Source organism: Salmo salar, chromosome ssa15 (genome assembly GCF_905237065.1).
Source record: "Salmo salar chromosome ssa15, Ssal_v3.1, whole genome shotgun sequence".
NCBI classification, from domain to species: Eukaryota; Metazoa; Chordata; class Actinopteri; order Salmoniformes; family Salmonidae; genus Salmo; species Salmo salar.
The window spans coordinates 22858221-22884359 of record NC_059456.1 but is presented as its reverse complement, the minus strand read 5'-3'; the positions used below and the strand labels follow the sequence as shown (position 1 = coordinate 22884359).

At 44.4% G+C, this 26139-nt stretch overlaps 1 protein-coding gene across 4 annotated transcripts in view; it reads left to right on the top strand.

Moving 5' to 3' along the window:
* The window catches only part of LOC106571085 (signal-induced proliferation-associated 1-like protein 1), a 411827-nt gene that overhangs the window by 334309 nt on the left and 51379 nt on the right, over positions 1-26139 (top strand). For all 4 annotated transcript variants that reach the window (XR_001320847.2, XR_001320848.2, XM_014143753.2 and 1 more), the window contains exons 3-11: positions 803-1788; positions 1927-2112; positions 4633-5142; positions 8258-8480; positions 10402-10532; positions 16793-16981; positions 18465-18639; positions 21934-22037; positions 24889-25046. Coding sequence is in view for 2 of the 4 variants with exons in the window: in XM_014143753.2 (XP_013999228.1) it covers positions 1009-1788; positions 1927-2112; positions 4633-5142; positions 8258-8480; positions 10402-10532; positions 16793-16981; positions 18465-18639; positions 21934-22037; positions 24889-25046 (2456 nt within the window). In the remaining 2 variants the exon portion in view is untranslated. The remainder of the gene's footprint in view (positions 1-802; positions 1789-1926; positions 2113-4632; positions 5143-8257; positions 8481-10401; positions 10533-16792; positions 16982-18464; positions 18640-21933; positions 22038-24888; positions 25047-26139) is intronic.

The window sequence follows — 26139 nt, the reverse complement described above, 5'->3', positions numbered from 1 at the left end:
CTCCGTTGACTGTTTTCATCCTCCTTTATTCCTATTATAACAATATTATTCTTCATACTTCTGCACTTTATATCAAGTAATTCTGCTTTCATTGTTTTATTATCATACCATAGCATCTCTGTAGTGTCTTTTAGGGAGTCCACGGTACTTTTTCAATATCTTATTTTCCGCTCGAATTTCTTCCATTTTGTTACTGTAATCCATTCCTGTTTTTAATGCCTCAACCTCCCCCAGTAGCCCAGGCAATAGATCCAGTTGTTTTAACTGTTCTCTCATGCTTGTAAGCAGTGCTCTATATTCTGGAGACGTAGTTATAGAAATGTCCCCCTCCAATTATTACATTTACAATTTGACGGCAGTTTCGCTCGAGGAGATGTCCTCTTCTTGTTCGCTTCGATTTATCTGATTCTTTTTCGAGCATATCAAAATGCTGATCAATAAATCATTCAAGGTTCTCTATATTATCCAGAATGTTTGTTTCGCAGTTATCAGCTAATCCTACATTTTATGATTGATTAAATGGGAAAAGCTGTGCCTACCACGCTGCCAACTGCCGCGTCGTCAGCCAGTTAGTGAGAGAGTGAGAGTCTGAGCTATGTGTTTCTTCTGCTTGATTTAAAACAACTTCAGTTGTTATAGCCATGCCAAAGGCCTCTCTGACATGGAGGCCTAACCCATCATCTAACCCTCTTCCTCTCTTTCTTCCTCTCCTCTTTCTCTGCTCGCTCTCCTCTTCCTCTTTTCTTCTCTTCCTCTCTCTTCTCTTCTTCCTCTCTCTCTCCTCTTCCTCTCTCTCCTGCAGAGTTCACCAGAGACCGACGCAGCATACAGACCTGAGGAGGACCAACACTAGCAACAACCTTCTGTCTGGCCTCCCTTTCTCTCTCCCTCCTCCAGTCCACCCATGCTCTGTGAGGCTCTCTATCCTCTCCTGTCCCTGGGCATAATGCTCCATCTCTACTGCTGAGCTCTCCCTTACCCCACCTTACCCCCTAACCTTACCCCACCATGACCAGTCTGAAGCGGTCTCAGACGGAGCGTTCGGTGGGCGGCTCGGTACCTGCCTCTGATGAATTCTACACCCGTCGCTTGCGCCTCCCCAACGGTGGCGCCCCCCCACCTCGCTCCGAGAGCACCCACCTCACCTCCTCTTCCTCATCCGGCTCCTCTTCCTCCTCCACCCCGGGGGTTCCCAAGATGGGGGTCAGGGCCCGCGTGGCGGACTGGCCCCCCAAACGGGATGGAACGGGCGGGGTGTGGCACATCACCGTAGATACGGACTCCCCGAGTTCCACCATGTCATCTTCAGGTGGCGGAGAATGTGGGTCAGGCGGGTCGGCCGGGGAACGCGGGTCGGCCGGGGAACGCGGGTCGGCCGGGGAACGCGGGTCGGCCGGGAGCGGAGAAAGAGAACGGAGCTCGGGTTCAGGCTCGGCGACCACGGCCCATAGCAACCTGTCAGCTAAACTGGGCCACCTGATCAGCCCTCAGGACTCCTCGATGCTCCGGAACATCCACAACACCCTGAAGAGCAAGATGCACCACAGCAGACATCACAGCAAAGACAACCGCTACCTGTCGCCAGACGGCTACCAGGGCTCGCCGCGCAAAGGCATGAGGCGTATCCGCCAGCGCTCCAACAGTGACATCACTATCTCTGAGCTGGAGGGTGACGGGGGCGAGGGCTGGTCCTTCTCCGGCTGGACGCCCATGCACCGAGAGTACGGAAGCACCTCCTCCATAGACAAACATGCAGGCTCAGGGGAGAGCTTCTTTGATATGCTCAAGGTATTTTAATGATTGATGTAAAACAATTAGTATAGTTAAAAAAAGAACACAAAAAAAATGTACAAAGAATTCCAGAGGATGTTGAATACACTTATTGTATGTATTTTAAATGTGTCAAATAAACTTCATTCATTCAAGGGCTATACGTCCCAGGAGGCTCCTGATCAACGCAGCCCGGCGCCGGACAGACTTGGTGAGCTGCTGACGGTGGCCCCGCACAAACAGGCTGCCCTGGATCTACCTGATGGACCCCAGGGTCCTACCAGAGGTAGCCCCGCCAGTCGCCTGAAGGAAAGAGAGAAACATCTGAAGAGGAGGTCCAAGGTAGAGTACATGAACTGCACTTTTTACTATCTCATTAATATTAATAATAATAATGATTTATTAAACTTATATAGCCCTTTTGATAACAGAAACAAATCTCAAAGTGCTTCAAAAGCAAAAAACAAGCAATACATCATCATGAGTAGCCTAGCTATAGTTGGCTAGGTCAACCAATACAACATCATCAGTAGCCTAGCTATATCTAGGCTTCTCATGATGATGTATTGGTTGACCTAGCTAGCTATTGCTAGGCTACTCATGATGATGTATTGGTTGACCTAGCTAGCTATAGCTAGGCTACTCATGATGATGTATTGGTTGATCTAGCTAGCTATTGCTAGGCTACTCATGATGATGTATTGGTTGACCTAGCTAGCTATTGCTAGGCTACTCATGATATATTGGTTGACCTAGCTAACTATAGCTAGCTAGGTCAACCAATAGTGGCCAAGTCTTTGAATGCATGAATCCTCCAAAGATGAAGAGGAACAGCACGTGGTTTGATCTTGGAACCAGCCTGACTTGCGTAACCACTTGACTTCTGCTTCAAAATGTATGGCACCGACTTGTGTGATGCCTTCATCAGCTCTGGTCGCCAGAAAGCTCACCACTCACAGTTCAGAGTAGTAATCAGTCGTGCTCATTACGAACCCTATGCCTCAACACTGCATTCCTCTACTGCATCTCCCATTCCTCTCAAACTTCAGGTGACTCCTCAAACGGTGTTCTCAGATCAGGAACCAGCAGCCATATTAAACAAAAAGATGGGTCTGTGTCCAGATGCATCATTTAAACAAAAACATTAGCCAGCTATTGAATGATTTGTATTTATCTTGTCTGTAATTCTGACCCACCACCTCGATTCGGTTCTATGTAGCAAAATTTGAAATTGTGTTTTTTACATTGGAAAAAAAGTAGAGACTCAGAACTAGAAAATTGTATATCGTACACTGCAGTTGAGGAACTATGGGAAAGTAATTCAGCTTTGTAAATTGATACATTTGTAATCCCACATTTAAGAAAATGGCCCTTGAGTTTTTTGGTACACCTACTGGAGAGAGATTTTTGTCTACACCTATTTAACATCATTCACACCCTCTTAAGCTTTTAGCCACACCTATCTCTTTAAGGATTCACAAGTGAGGCCATGTGCTAAACAGAGGGAGTAAGGTGGTGTAGTAAACAACCAAAGATTAAGACTAAAAGTGGTGAAAGCAGTAGTAAAAATACACTATCTAGTCCTTGGCCTATATCCTAATCTGACTTTGGTGCAGATCATGTTCTTCACATTACATAAAACAAAATCAGAGTTTATTTGTCACATACACATGATACAGAAGGTGTAAACGGTACAGTGAAATTGTTACTTGCATAGTGTTTGACATAGCTAGCTAGCTAAACAAGGACCCATAATCCCAACTCATACTACCATGCACCCTGCCGGTAGCTACAGCTAACCAACTAGGTTCAATGTTAGCTAGCTAGCTAACAGTATCCTTAAACTTGAAATGAAAATGACTTTCTGACAGAATTAGAAACGTATAATATCTGAAAATGTAGCTAGACTCTTATCCGTTTACATGGATGAATGCTTTTCTCCCTCGGTCGTGGATGCCATGGTTGCCCCTAGTTTAAAGATGTAATCCAGAGACAGGTGTTTATAAAACAGCCTTCTGTGTTCTATTTTTGACTCTCCACATTTGGCAATCATCTCTCTGCTTCCACCAGGCATTCGACTGATTTCAAATCTCGGTCAACTTCTTCTGTGACAACAACACTGTTGATCACATTTCTTCCCCATCACTGTCATCAGAAGTCTACAATGTCTGGTTCAATGAAAATATTTTTTCCTAAATCAGGAATTTCCTCACTGTCTTATTCCTTTTCATCGTCCTCCAGAAAGTAGTCCATCACAACTTTTTCCCACTGATCTTTGTCTATAGTTTCTGTTAACTTCAGGGCGGCAATGTTGAGAGCAGTAGCAACACTTTTTCAGTTCTTCATGATATCTTTCAAAAAAAAGCCGCAGTAGCAAGGATTATCTACACATACTGAGCAGCTCATGTTATAGACAGAAGCCTGCTACATGGCAGACCAATCAGAACTCATCTCTCGGCATGTCCAGCCCATCCATTATCTTAACCAATCAGCGCTAGCGAGAAAGGTTCCTGTATTTTTCCGTGGCTAAACCAACTAGACTCGTAATTTTTAACCATTTTATTCGTATTTAAAGATGGCATACACTTTTGTTATTAATGCACATGAAAGTTCACATTCCAGAAGACATTTCTGCCAAAAGCAAATGTTAACGCTTCTCCTGCTAGACTGCCTAGCTTCTTGAAACAGGTCACAATTGTCATGTCTATGTTTAATACGTTTTTTTAAATGTATTATGAGTCTGTACATTTCATCAATAATTGTTTTTATCCATACATTGTTTAATGTTTTTAATATATGCACAGTGATGCAAACAACATTTCCCTATGGGGATAATAAAGTCATGATCTTATCTGATTCCAGTCGGAGACTGGAGGGGAATCCATCTTCAGGAAGCTCCGCAGCGTCAAGGCCGAGGGTGACTCGTCCCGGGCTGGGTCTGACGTGGAGGATGGGGGGCGGGAGGACGTCATCGGCCCCCCTCCAAAACCCTGGTCTTGTCAGAAAGGCTTTGCTCACTTTGACGTGCAGAGTATCCTCTTCGACCTCAACGAGGCCATCCAGGGTCGACAGTCCGGCGGGAAACGCAAGAACACCACCACGGGCGCCTCCGCTGCGGCCGCTGCCTCGGCCTCCGCCACTTCCTCGCTCTCGTCCAATCAGAGTGGGGTATGCGGCGGGGGCGGGTCTCCGTGCGGGTCCCAGGAGGAGCTGAGTGGGAAGGAGGCGGGCGCGGGACAGGGTGGGACTCACACCACTAACCCTGCCCTAGACCCTGGTGATGAGAAGAGCAACGATCTGGTGCTGAACTGCCCTTGTTTCAGGAATGAACTGGGAGGAGAGGGAGAGAGGAACATTGGCCTCTCTAAACGGGTAGGAGGACACGTATATACACACAGACACACACACACACACAAACACACACACACACACACACACACTAAACACACTAAACACACAAATACATACAACAAGACACACACACTACACACCTAGTGTTGTCATACCACCAGTTTTTCCTTGACAAAGAAACACACACATAGCTGACGAAACGATATGGTCCTTCAAAAAAACGTACTTTACGCCAAATATGTTGTGCTGTCGCATGCAATATAATTAGTTGTGTCTGGGTGATAACTGGGTGATAACTGGGTGGTGTCTGGGTGGTGTCTGGGTGATAACTGGGTGGTGTCTGGGTGGTGTCTGGGTGATAACTGGGTGATAACTGGGTGATAACTGGGTGGTGTCTGGGTGATAACTGGGTGGTGTCTGGGTGATAACTGGGTGATAACTGGGTGGTGTCTGGGTGATAACTGGGTGATAACATAAGGTTGATGTGTCCGACATTATGACGGTTTTCCTCAAGACATGATGGCCCCTTCATATTTTCTTTCCTTTCCTACCTTACTGCCTAGAGTCGCGTACTAACATCATTACAACCCTACTACACACACATACATGCATAATATATACACTGTGGGCCAGTTTATTAGGTACACCACCTCATTCACAAAAATGGTTTGCTCCTACAGGCAGTGAGTCATGTGGCTGTGGCTTGCTATATAAAGCAGGCAGACCGGCATCGAGACATTCAGTTACTGTTCTATTGAGTGTTAGAAAAACGAGTGACCTAACCGACTTTGAGAATGCTATGATTGTCGGCGCCAGGCATGCTGGTTCCAGTATCTCAGAAACGTCCGGTCTCCCGGGCTTTTCACACCCAGCAATGTCTAGGGTTACAGAGAAATGGTGCAACAAACAAAAAACATCCAGTCAGCGGCAGTCCTGTGGGTGTAAACAGTTTGTTGATGAGAGACATCGAAGGAGAATGGCAAGAATCGTGCGAGCTAACAGGTGGGAAACAAGCAGACAAATAACGGAGCAGTACAGCAGTGGTGAGCAGAACGGCATCTCAGAACGTACAACTCATCGGTCCTCGTCACAGATGGGCGATTGCAGCAGACGACCACACAGGGTTCCACTCCTATCAGCTAAAACCCAGATGAAGCAGCTCCAGTGGGCCCGTGATCATCAACACTGGACAATTGAGGACTGGAAAAACATTGCCTTGTCCGACGAATCCCAGTTCCTGTTGCTTCATGCTGATGACAGAGTGAGTCCATGACCCCATCCTGCCTGGTGTCAACAGTACAGGCTGCTGGCAGCGGTGTAACGGTGTGGGCAATATTTTCCTGGAAAACGTTAGGTCCCTTGATACCATTTGAGCAAAGTTTCCATGGCCCAAAGAATTCAGGCTGTTCTGGAGGGAAAAGGGAGGTCCAACCCAGTACTAGATGTGTTTAACTAATAAACTGGCCAATGAATGTGTACACTGACTCGCGCTATACCCTTACACATTTCCATGACCTATTTCCAATATCAACGATAGTTCAAATGTGATATCAGACAGTTCATCTTTCAAACATGTCATAAAATCACGCCTTTCCCCCCCTCAATACCTCCATAGTAACATTACTCCTTCCCCCTCAATACCTCCATAGTAACGGTACTCCTTCCCCCTCAATACCTCCATAGTAACGGTACTCCTTCCCCCTCAATACCTCCATAGTTACGGTACTCCTTCCCCCTCAATACCTCCAAAGTAACGGTACTCCTTCCCCCTCAATACCTCCATAGTAACGGTACTCCTTCCCCCTCAATACCTCCATAGTAACGGTACTCCTTCCCCCTCAATACCTCCATAGTAACGGTACTCCTTCCCCCTCAATACCTCCATAGTAATGGTACTCCTTCCCCCTCAATACCTCCATAGTTACGGTACTCCTTCCCCCTCAATACCTCCATAGTAACGGTACTCCTTCCCCCTCAATACCTCCATAGTTACGGTACTCCTTCCCCCTCAATACCTCCATAGTTACGGTACTCCTTCCCCCTCAATACCTCCATAGTTACGGTACTCCTTCCCCCTCAATACCTCCATAGTTACGGTACTCCTTCCCCCTCAATACCTCCATAGTTACGGTACTCCTTCCCCCTCAATACCTCCATAGTTACGGTACTCCTTCCCCCTCAATGCCTCCATAGTTACGGTACTCCTTCCCCCTCAATACCTCCGTAGTTACGGTACTCCTTCCCCCTCAATACCTCCGTAGTTACGGTACTCCTTCCCCCCTCAATACCTCCGTAGTTACGGTACTCCTTCCCCCTCAATACCTCCGTAGTTACGGTACTCCTTCCCCCTCAATACCTCCGTAGTTACGGTACTCCTTCCCCCTCAATACCTCCGTAGTTACGGTACTCCTTCCCCCTCAATACCTCCGTAGTTACGGTACTCCTTCCCCCTCAATACCTCCGTGAGTTACGGTACTCCTTCCCCCTCAATACCTCCGTAGTTACGGTACTCCTTCCCCCTCAATACCTCCGTAGTTACGGTACTCCTTCCCCCTCAATACCTCCGTAGTTACGGTACTCCTTCCCCCTCAATACCTCCGTAGTTACGGTACTCCTTCCCCCTCAATACCTCCGTAGTAATGGTACTCCTTCCCCCTCAATACCTCCGTAGTAATGGTACTCCTTCCCCCTCAATACCTCCGTAGTTACGGTACTCCTTCCCCCTCAATACCTCCGTAGTTACGGTACTCCTTCCCCCTCAATACCTCCGTGAGTTACGGTACTCCTTCCCCCTCAATACCTCCGTAGTTACGGTACTCCTTCCCCCTCAATACCTCCGTAGTTACGGTACTCCTTCCCCCTCAATACCTCCGTAGTTACGGTACTCCTTCCCCCTCAATACCTCCGTAGTTACTGTACTCCTTCCCCCTCAATACCTCCTTAGTAACGGTACTCCTTCCCCCTCAATACCTCCGTAGTTACGGTACTCCTTCCCCCTCAATACCTCCGTAGTTACGGTACTCCTTCCCCCTCAATACCTCCGACGGTACTCCTTCCCCCTCAATACCTCCGTAGTTATGGTACTCCTTCCCCCTCAATGCCTCCATAGTAACATTACTCTTTTCCCCCTTCTCAGCAGGGTAGTATTGGCAGTGGGGGCAGCTCCAGTGGCTCTGGGGGGGGAAGTGGCTCAGAGGAGGGGCCCCTGGAGACCTCTCTCCCCCACTTCACCAACGCCGGGGTGTCGGTGCTGGAGGCCCCTAAAGACGGACAGGGACAGCATGCTGATAGGGCCAAACGATCTGTGGAGCACTGCGACCTGGGGTCTTATTACTACAGGAAATACTTCTATCTGAGAGGTGAGAGGGAGGGAGAGGTCTGGGGGCCTACTACCACTACAGGAAATACTTCTATCTGAGAGGTGAGAGGGAGGGAGAGGTCTGTGAGTCTACTACCACTACTACAGGAAATACTTCTATCTAGGGGGGGGGGGGTCTGGGGCTTCTTCTTCTTCTCCTTCTCCTTCTTTCTTCTTCTTCAACACATTTAAACTCAGTTTTTCACAATTCCTGACATTTAATCCAAGTAAAAATTCCCTGTCTTAGGTCAGTTAGGATCACCACTTTATTTTAAGAATGTGTAATGTCAGAATAATAGTAGAGAGAATCTTTTATTTCTTTCATCACATTCCCAGTGGTTCTGAAGTTTACATACACTCAATTAGTATTTGGTAGCATTGCCTTTAAATTGTTTAACTTGGGTCAAACATTTCGGGTAGCCTTCGACAAGCTTCCCACAATAATTTGGGTGAATTTTGGCCCATTCCTCCTGACAGAGGAGGAATGGGCCAAATTTTCTATAGCACTGAGGTCAGGGCTTTGTGATGGCCACTCCAATACCTTGACTTTGTTGTCCTTAAGCCATTTTGCCACAACTTCGGAAGTATGCTTGGGGTCATTGTCCATTTGGAAGACCCATTTGCGACCAAGCTTTAACTTCCTGACTGATGTTTTGAGATGTTGCTTCAATATATCCACATAATTTTCCCTCATCATGATGCCATCTATTTTGTGAAGTGTACCAGTACCTCCTGCAGAAAAGCACCCCAGAACATGATGCTGCCACCCCCGTGCTTCACGGTTGGGATGGTGTTCTTTGGCTTGCAAGCCTCACCCTATTTCCTCCAAACATAATGATGGTCATTATGGCCAAACAGTTCTATTTTTGTTTCATCAGACCAGAGGATTTTTCTCCAAAAAGTACGATCTTTGTCCCCATGTGCAGTTGCAAACCGTAGTCTGGCTTTTTTATGTCGGTTTTGGAGCAGTGGCTTCTTCCTTGCTGAGCAGCCTTTCAGGTTATGTCGATATAGGATTCGTTTTACTGTGGCAATAGATACTTTTGTACCTGTTTCCTCCAGCATCTTCCCAAGGTCCTTTGCTGTTGTTCTGGGATTGATTTGATTTCATCTCTATGAGACAGAACGCGTCTCCTTCCTGAGCGGTATGACGGCTGCGTGGTCCCATGGTGTTTATACTTGCGTACTATTGTTTATTCAGATGAACGTGGTACCTTCAGGCGTTTGGAAATTGCTCCCAAGGATGAACCAGACTTCTGGAGCTCTACAATTTTTTTTCTGAGGTCTTGGCTGATTTCTTTTGATTTTTCCATGAGGTCAAACAAAGAGGCACTGAGTTTGAAGGTAGGCCTTGAAATACATCCACAGGTACACCTCCAATTGACTCAAATGATGTCAATTAGCTTATCAGAAGCTTCTAAAGCCATGACATAGTTTTCTGGAATTTTCCAAGCTGTTTAAAGGCAGTCAACTTAGTCTGTGTAAACTTCTGACCCACTGGAATTGTGATACAGTGAATTATAAGTGAAATAATCTGTCTGTAAACAATTGTTGGAAAAATGACTTGTGTCATGCACAAAGTAGATGTCCTAACCGCCTTGCCAAAACTATAGTTTGTTAACAAGACATTTGTGGAGTGGTTGAAAAACGAGTTTTAATGACTCCAACCTATGTTGTATGTAAACTTCTGACTTGAACTGTGTATCTGAGAGGGAGGAAGAGGAGAGGTCTGGGGTCCTACTGTTACTACAGCAACTACTTCTACCTGAGAAGTGAGATTATAGCGGTCTCTATTCATGCATTGCTAAGGTAGAGTAGATATGAATGTCTGGTATGCCTTGGGAAAAAAAATCTGACTTTCTCTCTTCTCCCTCTTTCACCTTGTCCCGTCCTCTCTCTCGCTCGCTCGCTCTCTCGTCCAGAGCATTGGAACTACCTGGGTGTAGATGAGACTCTGGGTCCAGTAGCAGTGAGTTTGAGGAGAGAGAAGCTAGAAGAACACAAGGAGCATGGACAGCAGTACAACTACAGAGTTATCTTCAGAACCAGCGAGGTAAATAGCTATATATCCTATCAGGGTTGGGGTTCATTTCAATTGAAGTCAGTCAATTCAGGAAGTGATTTGAATTTAAAAATTGATAAACTTTTCACACAAATGGCTTCTCAACGTCATTGAAAAGAGATGGCCCTTTTTTCAATTTTTGTGTTGGAATTTCAGTTTGCTTCCTGAATTGACAGGCTTTCAATTTTGAATTGACCCCAACCCTGATATATATGGCTCTTCTTCCCTTCTTTCCCGCTCTTCTAACCCTGATATATATGGCTCTTCTTCCCTTCTCTCCCACTCTTCTAACCCTGATATATATGGCTCTTCTTCCCTTCTCTCCCACTCTTCTAACCCTGATATATATGTCTCTTCTTCCCTTCTCTCCCACTCTTCTAACCCTGATATATATGACTCTTCTTCCCTTCTCTCCCGCTCTTCTAACCCTGATATATATGTCTCTTCTTCCCTTGTCTCCCACTCTTCTAACCCTGATATATATGGCTCTTCTAACCCTGATATATATAGCTCTTCTTCCCTTCTTTCCCGCTCTTCTAACCCTGATATATATGGCTCTTCTTCCCTTGTCTCCCACTCTTCTAACCCTGATATATATGGCTCTTCTAACCCTGATATATATATAGCTCTTCTTCCCTTCTCTCCCACTCTTCTAACCCTGATCGCCTTCTGCCTTTCCCTCTCCTCCTCTATTTCCCACAACCCCCTTCATCCCAGCTTTTCCATAGCCGATGTAAGTAAGACCTTTTAAACAGGTCAACATTCACAAGGCCGCAGGGCCAGATGAATTACCAGGACGTGTACTCAGAGAATGTGGCAAGTGTCTTCACTGACATTTTCAACCTCTCCCTGACCCTGTTTGTAATACCTACATGTTTCAAGCAGACCACCATAGTCCCTGTCCCCAAGAACGCCAAGGTAACCTGTCTAAAGCACTCAAATCTGTAGCCATGAAATGGTTTGAAAGGCTGGTCATGGCTCACATTAACACCATCATCCCAGAACACCATGGACACAGTCCAATTCACCGCCCCAACAGATCCACACTGCCCTCTCCCACCTGGACAAGAGGAACACCTATGTGAGAATGCTGTTCATTGACTACAGCTCAGCGTTCAACACCATAGTGCCCTCCAAGCTGATCACAACTCTCACACGGTGGTGGTAGGCCTAATCACTGACTACAACAACCTCTCCTTCAACGTAAAGACAAAGGAGTTGATTGTGAACTACAGGAAACGGAAGGTCGAGCATGCCACCATCCACATTGACGTGGCTGTAGTGGAGCTGGTCGAGAGCTTCAAGTTCCTCGATGTCCACATCACTAAAGAATTAGTGAGGAAGGCACAACAATGCCACTTATATTTGTAATTTTTACTTAACATTTATGATACAGCCTGGATTCGAACCAGGTACTGTAGTGACGCCTCTTGCACTGAGATGCAGTGTCTTAGACCACTGCGCCACTCGGGAGCCCCTCTTCCCCCTCAGGAGTCTGAAAAGATTTGGCATGGGCCCTCAGATCCTCAAAGTTCAACAGCTGCACCATTGAGAGCATCTTGACTAGCTGCATCACCGCTTGGTATGCCGACCGCAAGGCGCTGCAGAGGGTAGTGCGTATGGCCCAGTGCATCACTGGGGCCAAGCTCCCTGCCAAATTTTTCCATTGACCCACTTTGCACGAACTTTTTTTTGACTCATCCACATCCGCTGTTGCCACTGTTTATTATCAATCCTGTTGCCTAGTTACTTTACCCCTAACTGTATGTTTATTATCTATCCTGTTGCCTAGTTACTTTACCCCCTACCTGTATGTTTATTATCTATCCTGTTGCCTAGTTACTTTACCCCTACCTGTATGTTTATTATCTATCCTGTTGCCTAGTTACTTTACCCCCTACCTGTATGTTTATTATCTATCCTGTTGCCTAGTTACTTTATCCCCTACCTTTATGTTTATTATCTATCCTGTTGCCTAGTTACTTTATCCCCTACCTGTATGTTTATTATCTATCCTGTTGCCTAGTTACTTTATCCCCTACCTGTATGTTTATCTATCCTGTTGCCTAGTTACTTTCCCCCTACCTGTATGTTTATTATATATCCTGTTGCCTAGTTACTTTCCCTCTACCTGTATGTTTATTATATATCCTGTTGCCTAGTCACTTTACCCCTACCTGTATGTACATACAGTGACTTCAGAAAGTATTCATACCCCTTGACTTATTCCACATTTTGTTGTTATAGCATGGATTAAATTTAGATTTTGTCACTGGCCTACACACAATTCCCCATAATGTCAAAATGGAATTACACTATTTGGACACCCCTTCAAATAAGTGGATTCGGCTATTTCAGCCACACCCTTTGCAATGTCAGCACAACAACTTCTTCGGGAGCTTCATGAAATGGGTTTCCATGGCCGAGCAGCCTAAGATCACCATGCCCAATGCCAAGCGTCGACCGGAGTATGGGTGTGAGGGTGACTATTACTGCCACACCGGCGGTCACGTGTCATGAAGGCAGTCAAATTCCATGTGACGTTTAGTCATGGTAACTAGGCTTCTCCAAGCTCTGATGCTGCTGATGGTCATTAGTAGTCTACCAAACGTGCTTAACTGCCTGGTACTCAGCACTCTACTGTCCCTCTAATCACTCTGACATCAATGCAAATGTAATCAAAAGTCTAATTAAACACTTCGTCAGACCCCATGAACTCATGTTGCGCAACATTTCTATAGGCTATGCATTTGCGGGAGAAAGCAGAGTGATGGCCACTAATAAAAAGAGGAGGATCCCATCAGCTTTCTATAGGCTAGGCCCACTATATTTATTTTCAGAATTTTCCTAATATTAATCACATTGCTTATATTTAAGACGAGTATAGGAGTATAGTCTACCTGGCTGGCATGAAAATGAACCACTGTGAAATCGTCCTCCATTCGCTATTTAAGTGTACAGATAACATATATTTTTTTCCCTGCTGACCCGATTTCGATACAGGTGCCTGATAATAGTCCATTCTAAATCCCCCCAAAAATCAGACATACAGTACCAGTCAAAACTTTGGACACACCTACTCATTTAAGGGTTTTTCTTTATTCTACATTGTATTCTACAAATATTCTACAAATAACACATATGGAATCATGTAGTAACCCCAAAAGAGTGTTAAACAAATCAAAGACAGTTTTAAGTCTGATGGGTGACAATATTAGCCCATCACTTGTGAATGACGCCCAGTGTAAGGCAAGAAACAATGCCTCTTTTTTTTTTGCGACTTTATCTAATCATAGTCGCCCACCTCATGTAGCCTAGCCCATAGGCATATATGTTTTGATACCATTTGTATCACAACTAAAGTGGCTAAATAATCTGCTTTACAAGGGGAGTAGAGCCTAACTACATACGTAAGCAGCACGTGAGTTTCTAGTTTGGGGAAGATAATTTTCCCCATAAAAAAATGCACCTTTATAAAAAAGCATTACATGCATAATTGCATTTGCTGTCACTTCTGATAATGGTGTTTTCCGCTAATGGAACATTTGCGCTTATAGCCTACTGCTGTGTGCGCATTGCTGTGTTTATAATGTGAAGAAATAGCCTAATAGTTTACCAACATTTTAAGCTAAACGTTCTAATCTGTTGCATAAGCCTTATTGCGTAAAAAAAAGTTTTTGGGATGCTAGTGGATGTATAAATCTGTCCAAGTCTGTTTGGAATATTTTATTTCTCTCACAGAATGGAATAGGTCAACTTTTGTACTATGGAGGATAGTAGATTGACATAGGCTAGTGCTTTTGCTGTTCGTAAGGCCTGCTCCTGTTGCTGGCATACGAAAAGTTAATGTGGACAGTTCATCAATATCCTCAATATTCACCTCAGAATTGGATAAGGACGCGCTCAGTTACTACCCCGATGTGTCTGTCTTCACTTGTAGCCTATGTCATGACGTTGCCCTCTTTGGACACTGCGAGCACCATCCCCCGACTTCTATACTTCTGACACCAGGCTCTGTAAGAGCGATCGTAAATTCCTACGAGGAGACCCTCTCCTCATGGCCCCAGTATAGAGAGAACAAAGGAGTTCTTGCACCTCACAGAACTGGAGAACTGAACGACATTTATGTTCTGGAGAAGGTATAAAAGATCGGTGAAGAATCCAGCTATGAACTGGTCCGTTTGGTACAATTTTGTGAAACTCATGAGAGACAATACGGCCACATTACCATAATCATGTTTATAGAAGCGTCTCAGGTATGAGTCTTACATCTAAATGGTTGTATAAAATGAATAAATAAGGATGGAACTGTTTGTGAAATTGTGTAATGTGATTTTGGACTGTTTAATGAAGGAAACTCCAATTCCCTTGGTGGTTACAGCTATAGAACCGGTTTACAGGAGTAGGTGGTTACAGCTATAGAACCTGTTTACAGTAATAGGTGGTTACAGCTATAGAACCTGTTTACAGGAGTAGGTGGTTACAGCTATAGAACCTGTTTACAGTAATAGGTGGTTACAGCTATAGAACCTGTTTACAGGAGTAGGTGGTTACAGCTATAGAACCTGTTTACAGGAGTAGGTGGTTACAGCTATAGAACCTGTTTACAGTAATAGGTGGTTACAGCTATAGAACCGGTTTACAGTAATAGGTGGTTACAGCTATAGAACCGGTTTACAGGAGTAGGTGGTTAGTTATAGAACCGGTTTACAGTAATAGGTGGTTAGTTATAGAACTGGTTTACAGTAATAGGTGGTTACAGCTATAGAACCGGTTTACAGTAATAGGTGGTTAGTTATAGAACCTGTTTACAGTAATAGGTGGTTACAGCTATAGAACCTGTTTACAGTAATAGGTGGTTAGTTATAGAACTGGTTTACAGTAATAGGTGGTTACAGCTATAGAACCTGTTTACAGTAATAGGTGGTTAGTTATAGAACCTGTTTACAGTAATAGGTGGTTACAGCTATAGAACCGGTTTACAGTAATAAGTGGTTAGTTATAGAACCTGTTTACAGAAATAGGTGGTTACAGCTATAGAACCTGTTTACATTAATAGGTGGTTAGTTATAGAACTGGTTTACAGTAATAGGTGGTTACAGCTTAGTACCCAGTTAGGTGACAGTCATAGAAACAGACACAGTAATAGTGGTCTAATAGCTGCTCCCTGTATACCGCCCCCTCTTCTCCTATTCTCCTATTCTCTCCACCCCTCTTCTCCTCTTCACTCTGCTCGCTGCTATTGGAAGGTGTGCGAGTGTGTGTGTGTGGGTTGAGACAGCATCACAGGATAATGGTTAAGTCCAGTGCTGGTATGGGTTCTCTCAACCAGCTGAAGTTCATCCCTGTTAGTTCATTTAACCCACAGGTCACAGTCCGAACGTCAGAAGGACTACTAAGCTACAGTACACTACAATACATTTTATTAAACATAATAATATCCTGCAAATGTCACTGCCTTTCAACACCCAATGACACTGTACAGTACCTCTCAGTGACACACACACAATCACACACAGGGGACATAACTCTGTGTGTTTACTGTTCAATATAAAGTCAAGGTCCCCGTCATTCTATTATTCATACTGTCCTCCCGCTGAAGTTTTCTTTAGCCTGAGATGGTGTTCTCCCCTCAGGAAGTTAATTTTAGCCCTAAGTGCCTCTACTGTAAGTGAACGAATGAACAGTGAGGAGAAGCCAAGGCCACACACTCTCACACGCACACATATACACGCGCACGCACACGCTGGTGTCTCTCTCTTGCGCTTTTATTTTTTTTATTTTACCTTTATTTAACTAGGCAAGTCAGTTCAGAACAAATTCTTATTTTCAATGACGGCCTAGGAACAGTGGGTTAACTGCCTTGTTCAGGGGCAGAACAACAGATGTGTACCTTGTCAGCTCAGGGATTTAAACTTGCAACCTTTCGATTTCTAGTCCAATGCTCTAACCACTAGGCTACCCTGCCGCCTCTCTCTCATTCGCTCGTTGTTGTTGACCTCAGATGACCATGAAGCGTTAAGCGTTGAGAGGAAGACGTTGGAAGGAAGCTGCTCTGTCTACGTGGCACCCTTGTTCCATAAGTAGTGCACTTTAAAGGGAATAGGGAGCGATATTAGATTGGATAGGTATTGGTCTGAACAGTCCACTATCATCCTCTGGCTGATCTAATAATGAATTTGTCTCTCTTCTATTCCTTCTCTGTTCTCTTCTCCTCTTTCTATACCCGTTTCCCCTCTTCCTCCCTCTAGCTCACCACCCTGCGTGGGTCTATCCTGGAGGATGCGGTGCCGTCTACCTCAAAGCACGGCCTGGCGCGGGGTTTACCCCTCAAAGAGGTGCTAGATTACCTGGTTCCAGAGCTGAACGCCCACTGTCTTAGACTGGCTCTCAACACACCTAAAGTCACAGAGCAGCTGATGAAGCTGGACGAACAGGGGGTAAGGAGGCAGTACACACAGACACCAGGGGGTAAGGAGACAGCAGTACACACAGACACCAGGGGGTAAGGAGACAGCACTACAGTACACACAGACACCAGGGGGTAAGGAGACAGCAGTACACACAGACACAAGGGGGTAAGGAGACAGCACTACAGTACACACAGACACCAGGGGGTAAGGAGACAGCAGTACACACAGACACCAGGGGGTAAGGAGACAGCACTACAGTACACATAGACACCAGGGGGTAAGGAGGCAGTACACACAGACACCAGGGGGTAAGGAGACAGCAGTACACACAGACACCAGGGGGTAAGGAGACAGCACTACAGTACACACAGACACCAGGGGGTAAGGAGACAGCAGTACACACAGACACCAGGGGGTAAGGAGACAGCAGTACACACAGACACCAGGGGGTAAGGAGACAGCCAGTACACACAGACACCAGGGGGTAAGGAGACAGCAGTACACAGAGACACCAGGGGGGTAAGGAGACAGCACTACAGTACACACAGACACCAGGGGGTAAGGAGACAGCAGTACACACAGACACCAGGGGGTAAGGAGACAGCAGTACACACAGACACCAGGGGGTAAGGAGACAGCAGTACACACAGACACCAGGGGGTAAGGAGACAGCAGTACACACAGACACCAGGGGGTAAGGAGACAGCAGTACACAGAGACACCAGGGGGTAAGGAGACAGCACTACAGTACACACAGACACCAGGGGGTAAGGAGACAGCACTACAGTACACACAGACACCAGGGGGTAAGGAGACAGCAGTACACACAGACACCAGGGGGTAAGGAGACAGCAGTACACACAGACACCAGGGGGTAAGGAGACAGCAGTACACACAGACACCAGGGGGTAAGGAGACAGCACTGCAGTACACACAGACACCACGGCCTGGCGCGGGGTAAGGAGGCAGTACACACAGACACCAGGGGGTAAGGAGACAGCAGTACACACAGACACCAGGGGGTAAGGAGACAGCACTACAGTACACACAGACACCAGGGGGTAAGGAGACAGCACTACAGTACACACAGACACCAGGGGGTAAGGAGACAGCAGTACACACAGACACCCTCCCCTCTCTCGGTTTCTGTGTTGATGGGAGAAAGCTTGCTTTTATCTGTCTGGTTGTTGGATCTGTGGTGGCTCCGGGGATGGGGAGGAAGGAGAAAAGGAAGCACTTTTCAGACAGAGGGACTGTCATATACTTTGTTCTCTCCCTCTCCCTCTCTCTGTCTCTCTGTCTGTCTCTCTTGCTCTGTCTCTCCCTCTCTCTGTCTCTCTGTCTGTCTCTCTTGCTCTGTCTCTCCCTCTCTCTGTCTCTCTCTCCCTCTCTCTCTCTACCCCTCCTCTTTCTCCCTCTCCCTCTCCCTCTCTCTCTCTCTCCCTCTCCCTCTCTCTCTGTCTCTCTCTCTCTCCTCTCCCTCTCTCTGTCTCTCTCTCTGTCTCTGTAGTTGAGTTTCCAGTTGAAGGTGGGGGTGATGTACTGTGCGTCGGGACAGAGCAGTGAAGAGGATATGTATAATAATGATTCAGCAGGTCCTGCTCTGGAGGAGTTCCTACAGCTGCTGGGGGAGAGGGTCCGACTGAAGGGATTCACCAAGTACCGAGCCCAGCTGGACACTAAGAGTACGTTACTACACTAAACAGGCGTTCACACGGACTGACTGCTTTCATTATATATGAAGAGGGCAACATGCTAGAGCTGGGACGATAAACCAAAAAGTATTCCCACGACCATACTGATCACTTATCGCAGGCATTTTCCTGATATCGTTCATTACGATAGGTAGCCTATTCTAGAGAAATGTCAAGTTTTTTTTTTTTATTTGATTTATTTCACCTTTATTTAACCAGGTAGGCTAGTTGACAACAAGTTCTCATTTACAACTGCGACCTGGCCAAGATAAAGCAAAGCAGTTGGACACATACAACAACAACAACAGAGTTACACACAGAATAAACAAACATACAGTAGAAAAAAAATAATAATAATAAAATAAAAAATATATATATATATATAGTGCAAATGAGGTAGGATAAGGGAGGTAAGGTAATAAATAGGCCATGGTGGCGAAGTAATTACAATATAGCAATTAAACACTGGAATGGTAGATGTGCAGAAGATGAATGTGCAAGTAGAGATACTTTGTAATGAAAGAAGTCATTGCTAATCTAATATGCTAATATGGGGCAATTGATGGCTACAACCATCAACCTAGTAGTAGTAAGTTAGACTTGGGGGGGTATCCAGACTCATATCTTCATACCGACCTTGTGCCATCCCGGAATATTAGGTAATACCGGCACAAGAGGCGCTATTTTCCAACCCCACTGAGCCTCTGTAATGCGCAGATTAGCAATGCTAACAACTACATGTAAAATCCTATAACGAATGCTAGCAAAATGCTAATAGGCATATTGTGAACATTTTATACAGTCTCTGACAAATTATTTTCAGGACAGATATCCCAGCTCATAAAGTTATACAAGTAACTCACAATGCTACTCACAGTTTGCTGCATACACAAAACAAATATTAGACAACAAGGCTCTTGATCCAGGAGGGGATTCTCTGCTGTTACAAAGAAGGGCTTGATTGCAAGAAGCTAACCACTTAGCTATATAACTAGCTACTAAATTAGCAAACTAAATGGACAACTGCAGAGCATTTAGCACAACAGTGAGTGACTCACAAAGCTCTGGTCTCTGGTCATTGTGTGCTTGTACTGCAGGTAAGCTTCCTAATTTAAAATAATGTGACCAGTGAAATGAAGATCGTATTGCACAAGTTGACTGCAGGTATTTACTTAAGTATCTACAAATATTCAAATGTATTTAAATAACTTTTTTTTAAATAGTTTAAACGATATTGACGGTATTGAAAAACCATCGTGTTGCTATTTACTAATACCTCGGTATAAGGTGTATATATACGATATACTGCCCAAGCCTAGTGGAAGTTTAAACTATTTTTTTTTTTAAATGTCTGTTAGAAACTTATCATTCTATTTATCGTTATCGCAATTTATTAATTAATTCAGGCAATTTATCACAATATGGATTTTCTTTCTTCCATATCACTTAGTTATCACTTTTGCCTTATGGCAAGGTGCTCCATCATGCTGGAAAAGGCATTGTTCGTCACCAAACTGTTCCTGGATGGTTGGGAGAAGTTGCTCTCGGAGGGTGTGTTGGTACCATTCTTTATTCATGGCTGTGTTCTTAGGAAAAATTGTGAGTGAGCTCACTCCCTTGGCTGAGAAGCAACCCAACATATGAATGGTCTCAGGATGCTTTACTGTCGGCATGACACAGGACTGATGGTAGCGCTCACCTTGTCTTCTCTGGACAAGCTTTTTTACGGATGCCCCAAACAATCAGAAAGGGGATTCATCAGAGAAAATTACTTTACCCAGTCCTCAGCTGTCCAATCCCTGTACCTATTGCAGAATATCAGTCTGTCCCTGATGTTTTTCCTGGAGAGAAGTGGCTTCTTTGCTGCCCTTCTTGACACCAGGCCATCCTCCAAAAGTCTTCGCCTCATTGTGCGTGCAGATGCACTCACACCTGCCTGCTGCGATTCCTGAGCAAGCTCTGTACTGGTGGTGCCCCGATCCCGCAGTTGAATCAACTTTAGGAGATGGTCCTGGCGCTTGCTGTACTTTCTTGTGCGCTCTGAAGCCTTCTTCACAACAATTGAACCGCTCTCCTTGAAGTTCTTGATGAACCGATAAATGGTTGATTTAGGTGCAATCTTACTGGCAGCAATATCCTTGCCTGTGAAGCCCTTTTTGTGCAAAGCAATGATGACGGCACGTGTTTCCTTGCAGGTAACCATGGTAAACAGAGGAAGAACAATGATTCCAAGCACCACCCTCCTTTTGAAGCTTCCAGTCTGTTATTCGAACTCAATCAGCATGACAGAGTGATCTCCAGCCTTGTCCTCGTCAACACTCACACCTGTGTTAACGAGAGAATCACTGACATGATGTCAGCTGGTCCTTTTGTGGCAGGGCTAAAATGCAGTGGAAATGTTTTGGGGGGGATTCAGTTCATTTGCATGGCAAAGAAGGACTTTGCAATTAATCTGAACACTCTTCATAACATTCTGGAGTATATGCAAATTGCCATCATAATAACTGAGGCAGCAGACTTTGTGAAAATTAATATTTGTGTCATTCTCAAAACTTTTGGCCACGACTGTAGACAATCAGACAGGCTTTCTCTACATTTTAAATTTTTGTCATTTAGCAGACGCTCTTATACAGAGCGACTTACAGTAGTGAATGCATACATTTCATACATTTCATTTCATGTTTTTTTTTTTTTAACTGGCCCCCCGTGGGAATCGAACCCACAACCCTGGCGTTGCAAACACCATGCTCTACCAACTGAGCCACAGGGAAGACGTTATGTCTCTAGACATGAGGCTGTTATATACAGGCCCGGAGAGATGATGGCAGTTGGAGCTACGTCTGACTGGGCAGACAGAGATAGAATGAGAGAGGGAATTTTAAGGGAAACATGGGAAGAGAGTTGAGGATAGAGAACTCAGAACCGTTTTGTAATCCATATCTGGGTGGAAAGGACTCTTACAGAGCCATAGAAATGCTTTCTAACCAGTCTTGTTGTTTGTGTTGTCTAACGTCTTAGTTATCTCTCTTAGCTGACTCCACAGGGACCCATTCCCTCTGTCTGTCTCTCCTCTAGCTGACTCCACAGGGACCCATTCCCTCTGTCTGTCTCTCCTCTAGCTGACTCCACAGGGACCCATTCCCTCTGTCTGTCTCTCCTCTAGCTGACTCCACAGGGACCCATTCCCTCTGTCTGTCTCTCCTCTAGCTGACTCCACAGGGACCCATTCCCTCTGTCTGTCTTTCTAACCCCTAGTTAGTTAATGTCTGTCTGTCTCTCCTCTAGCTGACTCCACAGGGACCCACTCCCTCTACACCACCTATAAGGACTATGAGGTGATGTTCCATGTCTCCACCATGCTGCCCTACACACCCAACAACAAACAACAGGTATGGATAGTTATTATTGACCAACGTTGAGATTTTATACAGACCAAAGACTATCAGAACAAACTTAAAAAAATTGTTCATTAAATAAATTATCTGGAGAGGTAGAAAACTCAATGATCAAGTCCTTTAAAACAATGCTACTGACTTTTGATCTTATCATCCTTCAAAATGTTCTGTCCTATTTGCATCATAGGATGGAAAATGCATTATACTGGCTGTATTTCTGTATTTGGAAATGATATATTTTGTCAAATTTGATTGCTGACATGCAAAGCATTTTGGGACTATATCACCAATGGACTAATGAAACAAATACCAAAAGATTGTTTTCGGTTGGGATTTTACTTTAACATTAGGAGAAAAAAAAAGCGATTTGAATTATTATTTTTTTTTTCCCCCACAATATTTTAATCACAGTGCAGTTATCACAAAACATATAATGTTCCTAACTAGACGATAGGCTATGAAGATCTGGGGAAAGTTGTGTAATTTAAAGGTAGCCGAAAATAAACCCCATATTGGGTCAATTTCCAAAACAACTAAGGGCTTATTCCCATTGATGAGCATTGAATTAGAGTTATCGGCACAAAATGTATATTTACATAATATGTAAATAAACTTCTTAAATTCACATTAGCAATGGGAATGACACGAGCTGAGAGAGGGCTCGGGTGATGTTCTTGCTTCGCAGCTTAAAAGTGCCATAAATGTCACTGTAGCAAATGATTAATTTATAATCAAGCAACTCTTCATGTATTACACTCTTAATTAATGCAACAATTCACAAGCGTGCAGACGTTTAAATGGTTTATTTTCTCATCCATACACTCATTAATTTAGCAAGACAATAACACAGCCAAGTGGAACAGCTGCTAGCTAACATGCTAACATCAAGCTAACAACGTTTGCTTCATCAAGTAACTTCAGCATAGCGAAAATGAACATTTACCGCTCTCATACGAATATAAAAGTAATATTATCATACAGTGTCAGTCATATTATATAGAGCTAGGTAGCAAGCTAAACAAAATGTCTGCACTCTGCATCCTCACATAGCTAACAGCAGCTAAATTTGGCAAATTAGTAGGCTAAGTTACTTGGCTAGTTAACTGAATGCTAACGTCAGCGAACGTTAGCTAAACAATAGCTATGTTGCTTTTCGGCCCACCTTAGAACAAACCATGTTTCATTTCAACAATATCATGCAAATCAATACATTTTTTTTTTTAAAAGAAGCAAATTGCAACTGAAAATTCACTGAGCAGTTGAATTCCTGCTCATTTTTTGCATTGGAATAAATTAGTGTTTTGAAAATCCCTTAAAGCTACGGCATCAATTTCAGAGTACCTGCCTTTTACTGCAATTTCAGATAAAAACTCAATAGGAAGGATAACTCTTATACATTTAAACTGTTTCAAAAACATTGCTCTGCTATTACGATTTATACTGTATACTTCTCCTCTGTTTTGATGACCTCACTTCCAGCCTGTGAACAGCGTGAAGCGAACCCATGCACATGAGCAGATACTGTGTGTGACCGTGTCAGAGCGAAGTAATCTCAATATCATGGCCTATTCAATGATGATAGGTCCTGCTTTACTGAAGTTGCGGGACATGACAAGCCATGAAATTGCGAGATACCGTTGTGCGCATAAAAACCATAACTGGCATGCAGATCGGTAAGATAAATTGGCATTCCACATAGGAAAGGTTGCTGACTCCTCGTGTAGCCTATTATCGGCAACTTCAGGAGGGTAATGGCAGGATCTGTGACAGCAAGTAGAAGCGGGAGGAGAACATTTGGGGTCAGGTTTTTTTTATGTACTTTTTCTGCTTATCTAGATCTCTGGCTCCCTCTTGAGACATGTCTTATTTCATCCAACAGTAAGCTTTTAAGCATCAGACATGCTCAATGCATGTAGTTGATTTTTATTAAAACATATATGGAAAAATACACGTTTAAACATTTTGGCCAATCGATTGAACAGATGATTTTCGGTCGACAAAGATTTTTGTTGTTGTTGGGGACAGCCCTACTATACTGTGCCCCTCCCCTCTCTCCATCTATCACTGTCTCGCTATGAAAGAGGCAAGTGTTTTGTGTTCTTGTAACTAATCAGTCTCCTCCGTTCCAAAAATACAGACTCTTAGGAGTCGATTCCTAGACAAATTTAATCTTAACACTAAGAAATGGAGGTCGACACCGGAAGTCGACGCGCAACGAGTCGAGGAATCAATTATTTTGGACTCTCTGCCACTACGTCATCGTCGTTAACAGATGGAAAATGGCAAGAGACAGCAGCGAAGTCTTGTATGGCAATACTTTAAGAAGTTAAATGAAAAGGACATGGTGGAATTGAGGATCAGTAATGGTAGTACAGTAATGGTAGTACAGGTACAGTAATGGTAGTACAGTAGTGGTACAGGTACAGTAATGGTAGTACAGTAGTGGTAGTACAGTAATGGTAGTACAAGTACAGTAATGGTAGTACAGTAATGGTAGTACGGTAGTGGTAGTACGGTAGTGGTAGTACAGTAATGGCAGTACAGGTACAGTAATGGTAGTGCAGTAATGGTAGTACAGTAATGGTAGTACAGGTACAATGCTTAACCATGTGACAGGGATGCATTGTGAGACCAAAACCGTTGCTGGCAGCAGCGCAGCTATGTTGTGAATTCACATGGACTTTTATGCATTTTTCTTACCATTTAATTGCAGTATAAACAAACAAAAAAGATTTATCACATTCCTAAATAGAATATTGAAAAAATGACCATCTTGTTGTCCATATGTTTACCTTGAGCGTTTTCCTTTGCTGTTTTCTCTAACCAATTTATCTACATTTCCCAGCTCCTGAGGAAGCGTCACATAGGGAATGACATAGTGACCATCGTTTTCCAGGAGCCTGGGGCTCAACCCTTCACCCCCAAGAACATACGCTCTCACTTCCAACACGTGTTCGTAGTGGTGAGAGCACACCAACCCTGCTCTGACAACACCTCCTATAGGTGAGTGGAACATCTAATGCACACACGACACACGCACACACGACACACGCACGCACGCACACACGCACGCACGCACACACGCACGACACGCACACACGCACGACACACGCATGACACTGACACACACTTATTTCTATTTCTCTGTTTCTGTTCTACCTTCTGTTATTTATAGTGCTACATTGATATTGTTTACTGTATTGTTGGGGTTAGAGCTGGCAAGAAAGGCATTTCACTGTACAGGTGTGCGTGACATTAAAACATGAAACTGAAACACACACACACACACACACACACAACCCGCTGCAGTACAGTGTGGCTCAAGCCGACAAGGTGAAAAATGTGTTGTGCCCTTGAGCAAGGCACCCTAATTAGCTCCAGGGGTGCCGTACTACTATGACTGACCCTGTAAAACAACATATTTCACTGCACCTATCATACTACTATGGCTGACCCTGTAAAACAACACATTTCACTGCACCAATCCAGTGTATGTCACAGTAATACACATTGCATACATTTTATGTACACAATAGGGTTGGGCGGTTTTCAGATATTCATATCGTCATACTGTCCTTCTCTCATCCTGGGATTTATTGTATTACCGGTGTAGTACACAAGGGGGCGCCCCATTAAGATATTTCAAAAATACCATCGGTTACCAGAATGCTAACAAAATTAGCACAAGTAATAGTGAATTTTCATGGAAGCTGCTAGCTCAATATGATAACGAGCGCAAACGAAAATAAACGAAACGCAAAGACAGGCAATCCAGCTCACAATGTTATACATATATAGGTAGGAGCTACCGAATGTCCTTTTTGGCGCGTTTGGACATTTACAAGTGAATGTGAACGAGAGACATTGTGCAAATGAACACAGTTTTGACGCATGCTTGTCTGAAGGAAGAACAGTACTGGCTCTGAAGCAGCATGTCTACACACAGTGTCTATGTTGAGTCTGGAGTTGCTAGGGCAACGGGCCTTCCTGCTCTGCTTGGAGAAGATGGGGGGGGGGATGGGAGGGGCCGAGAACGGAGAGGAGAAACAAGTTTCAGGAAATAAAACGATGGCAGTGGCAGCAGTACAGTTAACCC